Genomic DNA, 13,320 nt, shown 5'->3' on the forward strand with positions numbered 1-13,320 from the left:
GGCATCCAGCTACAGTATAGGCGTGTTGACAAGGCGCCAGGTTGGCAGAAGGGAAGGAAGTCGGGGGGCTCGTGAAGTCGCCAGTTATTAAGTTGGCGTGTTCCGATCTCCAGCATACCAGAATCGGTGATCACCGGGTTAAAGATGAAGTCGCCAGATGTAAACTCAGGCGACCTAGTGATTGGAGATCGCCAGAGCAAGCACATCGCCAGAGATGAAGGTGGTGCAGATTATGAAGGCGGTCGGCGAGACCACGGGGAAGGTGTACGAAGGCACCCTAACTCGCCAGTTCCAGTAGAGATCGCGCTCCCAAGTTAGCTATGCACTGGGCAGTACCATGCATAAGTAACTTAGCAAAATGAGAGTAGAAGCAGCGCCCAAGTCAAGGAGGCTCCAGATGAAGGCACGTGTACGACTAGATGCGAGCCACGTGTCCAAGTCTGTAACTGCCAGGAGAGAGAAAGTAACCAGGTATATAAGAGTTCTCAACGAACTTTCTGAGGTACGCGCGTTCAGATTATACTCTTTACGCTTGCGAGTTATAGAGCTTACTGTGAGAGAGAATTTGCACGGTTCCTGTTCTCTTAGTATTTGATGATTCGGTCACTGACTTGGGCGTTGGAGTGCAATCGGCCGCAGCGGCGCCGTTCTGTTCCTTTGCAGGTTCTTGAGGTGGATCTCGAAGAAGAACGGAGGTTTGAAGCGGTGCGCACGTCGATCCTTTGACGAGGCAGTTTCCAGCGTTCCGGTCAACAGGCAGGATCAGTGCATAACATCAATATTGTGACGTAAAAGTTGAGTTTTCCAATATGGCAACCTCCAAAATATACTTTGTTTCTTCCAATTATGTTTAATACCATATTCAGGAATATTTGGTTGTTCTTGTAATTCAGTGCAAACTGGTAAGTGTGCAACCCTATTCCAAATGTCAAGACTAGACAAACGTGGAGGAGGGGGATCAGTCTCAACAAACTTCTTCTTGAATGCCTTTTTATTCTTCCTAAATTGATGATCAGGTGAAAGAAATTGACGATGACAGTCAAAAAAGGATATCTTGTGGCTATGACTAAGATAAAAAGCCTTTGTTCTTTCCATGCATATAGGGCAAGAAAGTCTACCAGAAGTCATCCAACCCGATAACATGCCGTAAGCTGGAAAGTCATTAATTGTCCACATCAAAGCAGCTTTCATCATAAAATTTTGCCTTAGTGACACGTCATAAGTCAATATCCCTTCAGTCCACAAGGTGCATAAGTCATCTATAAGTGGTTGCAAGAACACATCAATCTTATGCTTTGGATTTGAAGGACCTGGAACTAAGATTGTCAAAAACATAAACTCTCTCTTCATGCACATGGAAGGCGGAAGGTTGTATGGGGTTAGGATAACTGGCCAACAAGAATAACTTTTTCCATATTGACCAAAAGGATTAAACCCATCTGCACATAAACCTAATCTGACATTTCTTGGGTCTTGACTAAAATCTTGATGTATTCTATCAAAATGCTTCCAAGCTTCTCCATCAGATGGATGAGACAAAATAGACGGGTCCCTTTGATTCTCACTATGCCATCTCATGTGAGGTGCAGTTGCCATTGAAGAGTATAACCTTCTAAGTCTAGGAATGATGGGAAAGTACCACATTTTCTTAATAGCAATTTTCTTTTCAATTCCCCTCCTAGTGACTGTCTTATATCGCTCCATTCCACAAATAAAACAATTAGTTATACTTTTATGACAATGTTCCCTATAATACAACATGCATCCTTTTGGACAACAATCAATTTTCGTACAACCCAAACCCAATTTTTCCACTAACTTCTTAGCTTGGAAAAAATTATTAACCATTCGATGATCTTTGGGCATAGTCTCCCCCATAAGTTGGACCATTCTATTGAAACATCCTTCAGACATATTATAATCAGATTTCAAGCTTAGAGCTTCCAAAGAAGCTGACAATTCTGAGTGATTCTCGCATCCTTCCCACAAGGGTGCTTGTGCAGCAGCAAGCATGTTAAAAAAATTTCGAGTTTCAAGATCAGGATTTTCCTCCATGTACTCAGATCCAATAACACTCTCTGGTTGCATGCAATGTGCATTTGAGGGCCCCACATGATCCATTATCATTTGATGGAAATGACCTAATTCTTCTCTTTGTTCACAAGTTCCATAACATGAACTGGCAACATCCACTGGGGGGGATTGTGGCAATTCTTCACCATGATTTGTCCACCAATAATAATTAGGCATGAATCCCTCTTGATAAAGATCCCACCCAACTTGATCAACATACTTGAAAACTTTACAACTACATTTAATACAAGGACATCTTAACATTTCACCTTGTTCTTGAAACTTTTCTCAACTAATAACATGTTGTAGGAACTCATACACTCCTTCTCTAAATTCCTCTGTCAGTTGTTTGTTTCTGTCCAATCTTTTATACATCCACTTTCTACCTTCGGGGATTTCCATTAATGCAATCTGAATACAACAAATTCTTAATGTATACACTTGTTTTAGGAGAGAGAAAACAGGACACTGAATGGAGAAAGTAAAAAATGGATGCAAATATGAAAGTATTGGGTTGACAGGAAGAGAAGCATACCTTTGTTGGTTCACTTTGTGACTGATCTTTGGAGGAGGTTCTATTATTTATATAGAGCTGCTGCTATATATATTTTCCTGTAGACAAGAGAGATGAAGAATATCATATTGAATCAAAAGATCATTTAAATAAGTAAAACTAGCTTCAGCCTAATAATAAAGGTTTAGTCACCATCATGGAAAACTAATACAAAGTGAGATATAATCAACCATTGATTAGCCATATTGCCAACAGTTTCATCCTAATATCATACAAAAGAATAAGAAAGAAGAAACTACAAACTAAGGAAATGAATGCAGAGGCAAGTTTAAACACAGGGAAAAATCTTTCACCTTTTATTTTTTAAAGTTCAACCATTAATTTGGTCCCTATAGTTGAACAAACTTTACATTTTAGTCTCATGTAAAGATCATATTTTTAGTCTTATACATACTATTGTAATCTCTTTTAATTTCTATGAATTAAAACATTGAGACTAACAGATTAAAAATGGTATGCATAAAAACTAAAAGTAATCGAAATAATGAGTGAGTTTACAATGTTGATGACCTTAAAGAGGTTGTGGCTGCCAATAAAGAGGATCGCCTAAGAAAAGCAATGGAAGCACAAACAATCATTGCTGAAGAATCTAAGCAATTCGAAGCTTGGAGGGACTCGCTGGAAACTGTCCCTACTATTAAAAAATTGCGGGCTTATGCGGAAATAATCAGGCTCGCTGAGCTTGAGAGATGCTTAGCTAAGATGGGTGATGACATATCTAAAAAAACTCGGAGGGCTGTGGATGATCTTAGTCGGGGTATAGTGAATAAGTTGCTTCATGGTCCAATGCAACATTTAAGGTGCGATGGGAATGACACTCGGACTCTTAATGAGACACTGGAGAACATGCATGCTTTGAATAGGATGTTCAACCTTGAAACTGAGATATCTGTTTTGGAGCAGAAGATTCGAGCGAAGGTGGAACAAAACCAGAAATGAAGATTCGAGCGAAGGTGTTTTCACCCTGTTCTTCCGCGGCCATTTGGCTTTGTATTATACAAAATGAAGTGTTTTGTTGAGCTTTGTATTTACCTCCAATAATATTTTTCTAAAATGTGTCCCAGTATCGGGAATGTTAATTGTAAGTGTTGAGCTTCTATACTAGAGAGAGGATTGGTTTTGCACTACCCTTGTCTTTCTTGGTCCAGGTTTATTCACACTTTTTGTTAGTTTTTTAGATTTTGTAAACAATATATTTGGAACCAATCAGTTGTTGATCTACAAGCATTGTTCTTGGAGTGTTTCTTATATGTGCTGTAACTGGCTTTGACTAGCTTCTAAAACAGAAACACAAGTAAAAAAGCTAGGAAAACAAATTGTGATGAATAGCAAAGCTATATTAAAAAATATGTCAGTAATATTTCCTCTTTACTAATATTCCTTTCCTTTTTGTTTGTTTGCCTATTTGAAAGAGACATTTATATATATTTAATATTTAATATATTTTTTTTTACTTTATTTATATATATTTAATATTATCATATTCTCAAATGTCGTATATTTTTAAATACTTTATACATACACATATCTTGCATGAAAGTGAAATAAGAGGAAAGGCTATAATTAATTCGAGAGAAGTTAATAAAAGAGATTATTTTTTAGTTTTGCGTTATTTCCCTAGAAATTTGTAGAAAAAGAATAATACGGTGCTCTCCTGTTGTAGAATGTCTATTGCTTGAAATAATTTATAAGAATTGATAAATTTATTATATAACTTCAATTACACCTTTTACTAAACTACCTATTGAATATTTAAACTATTGTTGGTTTGTTAAAACTTTGATTTTATTGAGTGAAAAAGACAATGCAACTCATAAATTTAAAATAAAACAATTCATATTTATTACCTCTGAAACAGTAGATAAGAGATAAAATAAGGCAAAATATAGTTTTAAAAATGAGACAAATATCTAAAAACTGACAGCAGAATCTGCCCAACCCCACCTCCCCCTGTGGTTTGGGTGGAAGGAGCTTGTTGAGTCCATAAGGTAGGCCAACACACATACATTGAAAGAAGATCTTTTACTCGAAAAAGAGCAACATAATACAGCTACAGTTGAGAACATAAGATTACAACTTATATAAGGCAGACTTGCTCAAAACTACTAAAAGCCTAAAACACTGCAAATAATAATTCACCCAAACGGCCTAGAGCATATGCATGCAATATGAGGACTGTGCCTGTGAGATCTTAAACAATTAATTAAGTTTGGTGATGATATTTGTTAAGGTACCATATCTGGGATCTAAACCCAGTACTTTATCCAATTTAATTTTTGGTTTTGACTCTTTTCAAGATGCAGACAAGTCTTCGAACCCAGGAAAGTCTGAAGATATTGCAAAAGGTATTTTAAAAGGAGCTCTTGATCTGCAAGATTCTCTAAGCATGATACGCATGTTGCAAGAGGAGGCCTCACAGCATACAACTCTTTTTGGGAGAAAACATACTAAGAAATCAGAAAGAGACAGAATTGATGGAAGCAAGATTGGTAGAAGGCAAGCTAATCCATTTGGGGAACAAAACTATCAAACATAGAAAAGAGTTAACAAAACTGAGAGGAGAAATATCCTCTGTTCGTACCTCCGCCTCCGCTCACCTCCGCCTCCGACCACCTTGCAGCTTCCTCCCCACCTTTGCTTACACCACGGACCAATTTTGAGTATTTGGTGCCCTAAAAGCATCTGCAACTTCAAAATAACTTTGAAGCTTAAAAAAAACAAATCCCAAATTTTATCTAATTATCACATTCTTTTTTACTGAAGTCACCTCTTCATAAATAATATTAAAAAATGTAAAATTTATGTAAAATCAGAAAGAGACAGAATTGATGGAAGCAAGATTGGTAGAAGGCAAGCTAATCCATTTGGGGAACAAAACTATCAAACATAGAAAAGAGTTAACAAAACTGAGAGGAGAAATATCCTCTGTTCGTACCTCCGCCTCCGCTCACCTCCGCCTCCGACCACCTTGCAGCTTCCTCCCCACCTTTGCTTACACCACGGACCAATTTTGAGTATTTGGTGCCCTAAAAGCATCTGTAACTTCAAAATAACTTTGAAGCTTAAAAAAAACAAATCCCAAATTTTATCTAATTATCACATTCTTTTTTACTGAAGCCACCTCTTCATAAATAATATTAAAAAATGTAAAATTTATGTAAAATTAAAAAATAACTATTAAATAAGTATTTAAATATTCATATAATAAATGTGGATATTTTAATCAATTAATTATTTTTAATAATAATACATTTTATAATTTCTAAGACAGATAGTTAATAATTTTTAATTAAACAAAAATAATTTAGAAACAAGTGATAAAACTGTTATTAATAAAAGAAATTAATAATTAAAAAATTATTTACAATTTAATTTGGAAAATATATTTATTTTTAAAAATTAAAGATATTTTAAAGAAATCATTTTATTTAAGTTTAATTATATAGTGTAATATATTTTTTTTTAAGGATTAATTTTATTAATAATAATATTGTGTTATGTAATTTTATTTAGAATTTTTATTTGAGCTGCTATGATAAAAACAATATTTAATAAATTTTATTTAAATTTAAGAAATTACAAATATAATTGACACATATTTTTTAAATAGAAAAAGAAATTAGTAATACAACTAATTATTTTTTAACCAGAGGAGTACTCATTAATATTTAAAGTGTCTGTGATCCTTGTATAATTTTTTAAAAATAAAAATGAATTATTATTATTACTATTATTATTATTATTAATAATAATAATAGTACTAGTAAAATAAACAATTATATTTAGCGACCAAAAGAAATTCGGTGGCTAAAAAATAAACGTATTTGGTGGCTAATTCAGGGGTAAAAATAAACAATTATATCTAGCGACCGAAACAAAATTGGTGGCTAAAACATAAATAAATTTGGTGGCTGATTCGGTGGCAAAAATAAACATTTATATTTAGCGACCAAAAGAAAATCAGTGGCTAAAAAGTAAGAATATTCGGTGGCTAATTCGGTGGCAGAAAAAAACAATAAAATTTAGCGACCGAAATAACAGCGGTGGCTAAAAAATAAACATATTCGGTCGCTAATTCGGTCGCAGATATATTTTTCCTAAGTTATTCGAAACATCCACCACTTTAGCGACCAATGTTTTTCTCACTCTCATGTTCGGTCGCGGATTCGGTCGCAAAACTAACTAACATAATAAATAATTCATTCGGTCGCAGATTTGACACTACAGGTATTTGGTGGCTATTTCAGTTGCAAATTGCGACCACTAATTTTCGGTCACTAAATTCGGTGACTAAATTGTTATTTCCTTGTAGTGATTTTCCATCATGAAGAATATGCTTTTGGAGAAGCCAAGGTTCTTTATGCTCTCCTTGGTTTCCTTATTTCCAAGGGAGGAACCTCTTTTTTGGATGTTCTTTCTTCTCTAAGAAAACACAAGGCCAGTCTCTTCTTTTGCAGCCATAAAACTTGGTTTTGGTCAAAGCCCACACACAGATTCGCCTTTGCTAAAGACTAAAAATTTAAAGCATACCCTTCGCGAGGAGGGAACTATGTGATTGCCAGCTGCTATGGAAGACCTGTGAAGTTCAATGGGTGCAACTTTCAATTGGCATACTATACATTCACGCCACCTTCCTTCATTTTTACTTGTCAATGTATGTATAGTTCACTAATGATGGTCATCCATGCATGCCTATAACTGTTTGCTAATAGCATAAATGTAAAAATGCAGTAATAACCTAAGGGTATGCTACGCACACCTCATACATTATGTGCATGCACATGTTACCTAAATAGAAAATTAATACGGGGGATAGAAAGTCCAATCATATAGTATATATATTATTTGATCACCACTCCACAACCACAATATTTCATCCCCAAGCATCTACAATACAAGCTTAAGACCAGCTTTAAAATATTCCAGTTCTGCATACTTTTATAAATAACCATCATTCTTTACTTATTTTATTATGGTAGGTGCTAGAATCTGCATTAGGTCCACCTAAATTTCAAGAAACATCCAATTAGCACTTACTTAGTTCAATCAACAGACCTTGCTTGCCAAAAGTGGTGGGACCATAGATGTATTCATGTAAGATAGCCATCACCAGTACAAAAAGATAGATTAACGACGGTTAAAATCTAGCGGGTGTTGGTCGTTGAACAACTGTGACATTTGAAATATTTTGAATTAGTGCATGAATAATAAATCTTAAATTTTAAAGTGTTTATTGTATTGAGGTATTACCTTATCCCAACCTTTCTTAATTTCAGCTTGCAAAATAGTCAACATCCACTGCATAACATAATAACCGCACTCATAATTTTCAGGTTGCCTGTTGGACTGCATGTGAAAATAAATGTATTAAATGAATGAGTGAAACACATTAAATTAAGTAAACAAATATACTTTAAATACCTTAAGGTACATCCAAGTGAGTTTTTGTGCGTTTGAAGTTCTCCTCCCACACAACATATTATATCCAGAGTAAGCACTAAAATAATAAGATTTCATGTTAGAATACATAACATTATATAATATATAAGTAATAATAAATGTTAAATGAAACTGTCGTACCTATCTATAATGTTTTTAAAATAGGCAGGAGGTTTTTTATGCAAGGAGCAAAACCATGCAGCGGTATGATCTTGAACAGATATGATCAATAGTTGCCAATGACGCCTGTATAACAAATCAGTTAATTAGTTTCTCTTATTTCAATAATTTATTAAAACTTATTTAATAAATAAGAACTTACTCATGGATGTACGGAGCAAAATAAATGTGTTTTCCACCATTCTTTAAGGCAGTGGTGATGTATGTTTGTGTTTCCGACTTTTTGTTTACAATTGATTGAGTGATTTGAAGATCTAAAAACCCATATATATTGTGTTTCCCCTCATCAAAGCATAGTCCAGAAAGATACCTAAATTTCAATAAGTTAGTACTAATATATATAATAAATCAAAAGTATAAAGATTTTAAAATTTGAACTTACATCATCCATAATTGCAGAACTGTTATGTTAATCTTTTGATCTCCGGATGCAAGGTCCAACTAATCAGACATGTGAACGTACAACGGTAGATTACTATGCCTTCCAAAAACATTGGCATCCCATGGAACCTCTAAGACGGTTGTATCTAAAGCTGTAGCAACTTCCACCAATGCCGCCAGAGGATCATCAATGGAGACTATTTTCTTCTTTCCTAGAGGCAGATTTGTCTTAGGTTCCTGCTACTCATCAAAACAAAAAAAATACTTAAATTAGTTAGAATGTAATATATCTGATATATAATTCTATTAGTATTAGTGCAAATATATACCATAGAGTCTATAGGTCTGACGAGATGTCTAGGCCAGGCAACGAAAGTATGTAATGCCTCTGCCACAATTGTCACCTCTGATGTCGGCACATGAACTGCAAGATCACCATAAAGGACCTTCTCCACCGTGACCTTCATGAAATTAGAAGGAAGAGGCACATTGTGACCCCTTCATAACACTTACCCAAGGCAACGAATCGGGTCAAAGAATTACACTCAACATATAATTCGCATTGGCTAGTTGAGCCAAAGTCATCCCCTGATAGATCAACTGTCGAACAACTCCCTTTAGTGCTGACTTTCTTAATAGGAGGCGAAGGTGGTTCATCTTCTACCATAGTAGGTGGTTGCTGTGAGTGTCCTAAACCCTCCCATCGCTTTTTGAACTCCATTTCCATTCGCGCACTAAACTCCTCCATGAAGCTTTCTTTAAGCTCTTGAGTTACCTCAGCCTTTAACTGCTCACGTAGTTGTAGTAAATACTCTTGGCTAGGTTCATTGGACAATTGTTCCTTGCTGTGTGATGGAGGTCCAAAGTATGACCGAATCCCAACCCCGTATCCAGCTACCCGAACACGTCCAGGGTGTTCAGGTCGTCCGAGAGCAACATTAAGAATATCATTGTGACCACATGGTTTAAAAGTCCCCTGTGTTGATTGCTCATTAAGAGAGTCCTAAAACAAATGAAAAGAAATTGACAAACTTCAACACATTGAATTTAAAATAACACATTGAAAAGAAATTGTCAAACTTACAATGCGTTCAATTGTTTGTTCTGTAGACTTAGAACTCCATGTCCCTAATGTGTTTATACGGGCACCCTTCCACATCTCATATCGGAGTGGTGGGGATGGAGGTCTTAAAGAATCTACACTATTCATTTCCTCAATGGAAGTAGAACGTGCTTTAATCTTTTCTTCAAGCATCTTCTGCTTTAGCAACTTATAACCACCACGAGACAATAAGTGTGGGGTATCATTATGTGCCTGATTGGCTTTTGCTTTGTTCCGAACCTCCTATCATAATACTCAAAATTTAGTAATACGTTAATATAAACTATATTCAAATATAAAAGTGATACTAACCTGCCATTTTTCAGTTTGTCGAATATTGACAAACTGCTGCCAAGTTTCTTCATCAATGGATGCATATTTTGCACAAGGATTTTCTTCTTTCCTTTTCCCATATATATAATCTGTTGTCAATTTTGATTTGAACTGACGAAACTTGACACCCACATCTGAAAGAACCTTCGCTCTTAAGGTTTCCACATTCGGGATGTTGTAATACGTCTACATTGTTTGAAAGAATTAGTTCATAAACATAAACAAAGTATAAAAGAACTTTAGATTGAGCAAAGTAAAAACAGTTACATACCAGAATATCTTGCCAAATCATGTTTTTCTCGTGGTCAGTCACGTGATCCCAGGATTGAGTTAAGATAAAGATCCTTTCACGAGATAGTACTCCGAGATAACTCCTATATTTCTTTGCATGTTGCCCAGTGGGCACACTAGTGTGGATATCAATAGACAAAGGTATTTTGTCATCTTTATTTATCTTCTTAAACATATTTTTTAATCTTGTAGGTCCTCTACCAGTTTTTGAATGAGAAACTTTATCATCTGCCATGTTCCTATTATCAAAAAAATATGATAAGCATCAAGAATATGAAATATAATTAAAATGAAAAATATTGTAAAACTAAACATGAATCACATGTACATACAAATATATATTCCTTCATCATGATCATTTCGAGTTGCATGTACAACATCAGCAACATCCTCGTACTTTTTATTGATGGTCGTTCTTGTAAGTGATTCAATCTCACAAATGTCATTGTTTCTATCTTCTGGGTCATTATTTTGTTTCTTTCCATGTAGCACAACAGACCAGTGGTCAGACGTAGGATCTTGGATATAGAAAACTTGGGAAGCTTGATGTGCCATTATAAATGGTTCGTCATGATAACCTATATTTCGAAAGTCAACCAAAGTCATTCCTGATTCATCAACTTTGACACCAGTCTTATTGTCAACCCACTTGCATTTGAAAACAGGTACAGTAAACTTGGTATAATAAACTTCCCAAATCTCTACTATGACACCATAATAAGGCATTGATCCCACAACAGGATTTTGATCCTTTGCAGTTGAAAACTGCATAGACTCTGCCTCCAAGGTGACTCCGCTATTTTGCACTGTACTCCTATCATCTCGAGACTTTGTGTAAAACAAACAACCATTTACTTCATAGCCAGAACAACATAAAACATCAAATTTGAGACCGTTTGCAAGCCATGTTAATGTTTCAGATGCTGATGGATCATTCATTATTTGTTGCTTAAACCATGACATGAAAGTTTTGTTATGCTCAATTAACACCCATTTTTCTGATTGTCTTTGATTTTTATATTTGACAATGTCTTTGTGTGTATCTAAGTATGGTAACACCTCATCAGTGTTATTCAAGATATACAAGTGTGCTTGCAGAACCTCTTCTCTAGATTTGCTTATGACATGTACACCTCTCGAAGATTTACTTATGAATCTACGAGAGTGCCAACCTTTTTCAAGAACTCCTATACATTTGGCTTTTGACATGTACTCGGAACAAAACTCAATAGATTCTTCTGAAATGTATCTTTCAATAATGGAAGCTTCTGGACGACATTGATTCTTCACATATCCCTTCAAAATCTTCATGTATCGTTCAATTGGATACATCCATCGCATATAAACTGGCCCACACAATCTGATTTTCTCTTACAAGATGAACAACCAAGTGTACCATAATATCAAAAAAAGATGGAGGAAAAAACATCTCGAGTTGACACAAGATAACAATTATTTCTTCTTCAAGTTCATCCAACTTCTGAGAGTCAATCTCTTTACTACATATGGAATTGAAAAATGAACATAGTCGAGTGATTGTATGCTCTAACATTTTTGGGCAAGATTCCACGAATAGCCACCGGTAACAATTGTTGCATTAGAACGTGACAATCATGTGACTTTAAGCCAATTAGTTTCAAATCATTCATAGATACAAGACTCTTCACATTTGAAGAGTAGCCTTGTGGTACCTTAACACCTTTAAGACATTCACAAAAACTTGTTTTCTCTTTCTTTGACAAAGTGTAGCACGCTGCAGGCAAGTATGTACGTTTACCAACTTCTCTCGGTGCCAATTCCTCTCGTATATTCATTTCAATCAAATCCAGACGTGCATTCACACCATCCTTTGTTTTGCCTTTAATGTTCAGAAGTGTTCCTATTAGACTGTTACACACATTCTTCTCTACGTGCATTACATCTAGACAGTGTTTAACATCTAACTTACACCAATACGGAAGATAAAAAAAGATTGATCTCTTCTTCCATATTTCACTCACCGTTTGCTTCTTCTTCATTTTTCCAAAAGTCACATTAACATTTTTTATTTTTTCATAAATTTCAACACCACTTCAGGGAGTGGGACAAATGTCATGTTCTTGGTATCCGTTAAAAGCTTTTTTCAATCGACGATACGGATGATGTTTCTTTAGAAATCTACGATGCCCAAGATACACGGTTTTTCTTCCATGTTTCAACTGCTCATAAGATGTCTTGTCTTGACATATTGGACAGGCTCTATGGCCTTTCACACTATAAATGATGACACGTGTAGGGTTAGGAGCAATGGAGAAATAACGCTCAAGTTGCCTTGGCTCAGATGACGACACGTGTAGGGCTGGGCGCTACCTGCTATCCCAGTCCAGATGGTGACACGTGCAGGGCTGGATGCGAGCCACGCGTCCAAAAGCATAACGACCTTGAGAGAGAAGAAACCTAGCTATAAAGGTAACCTTAACAGAATTTGCAGAGGTACGTTTTTCATTACGGCTGATACTGCTAGGGTTGTGTGCCTACAGTACGGTCCTACAGAGCATATTCTCTCTTAGTTTTTGGGTGTTCTTGTCACTGACTTGAGCGTCGGAGCGCCACTGGCCGCAGAGGCGCCACTGTGTGTTTTCCAGGTTCTCAGAGAGGCTATCTGTGGAGCGAACTTGGAGGGCACGTGGTGTCAAGCTGGTGAGGAAGATCGTGACGAGGCAACGCTCTTGCGCTAAGTCAACCGGCAGGATCATCTGGCGCCCACCGTGGGGCCGTATAAAAGGTGATTCCCAACCATAGTTTGTGTTTGTGGTGCTTCGAGTGTTTTCTGTTCGACTGCTCGCTATTGCAGTCGACTCCTGGAGTTTTCACCGTTTGTTTGGAGTTCTTTGAGCTGCTGAGTTTGCTCAGGAAGGATGAGGACAACGCGCTCCAGTTCAGTTGCGCCATCAACAGACGAAGATGC

At 36.1% G+C, this 13,320-nt stretch overlaps 1 protein-coding gene across 1 annotated transcript; it reads right to left on the minus strand.

Moving 5' to 3' along the window:
- Window positions 1-762: 762 nt before the first annotated feature.
- LOC137839088 (uncharacterized) lies at window positions 763-2,250 on the minus strand. The gene has a single exon (XM_068648217.1). The coding sequence runs from the start codon at window positions 2,248-2,250 to the stop codon at window positions 763-765; it is 1,488 nt and encodes a 495-aa protein (XP_068504318.1).
- Window positions 2,251-13,320: the final 11,070 nt, after the last annotated feature.

This window comes from Phaseolus vulgaris, chromosome 11 (assembly GCF_000499845.2).
Source record: "Phaseolus vulgaris cultivar G19833 chromosome 11, P. vulgaris v2.0, whole genome shotgun sequence".
In the NCBI taxonomy this organism is placed as follows: Eukaryota; Viridiplantae; Streptophyta; class Magnoliopsida; order Fabales; family Fabaceae; genus Phaseolus; species Phaseolus vulgaris.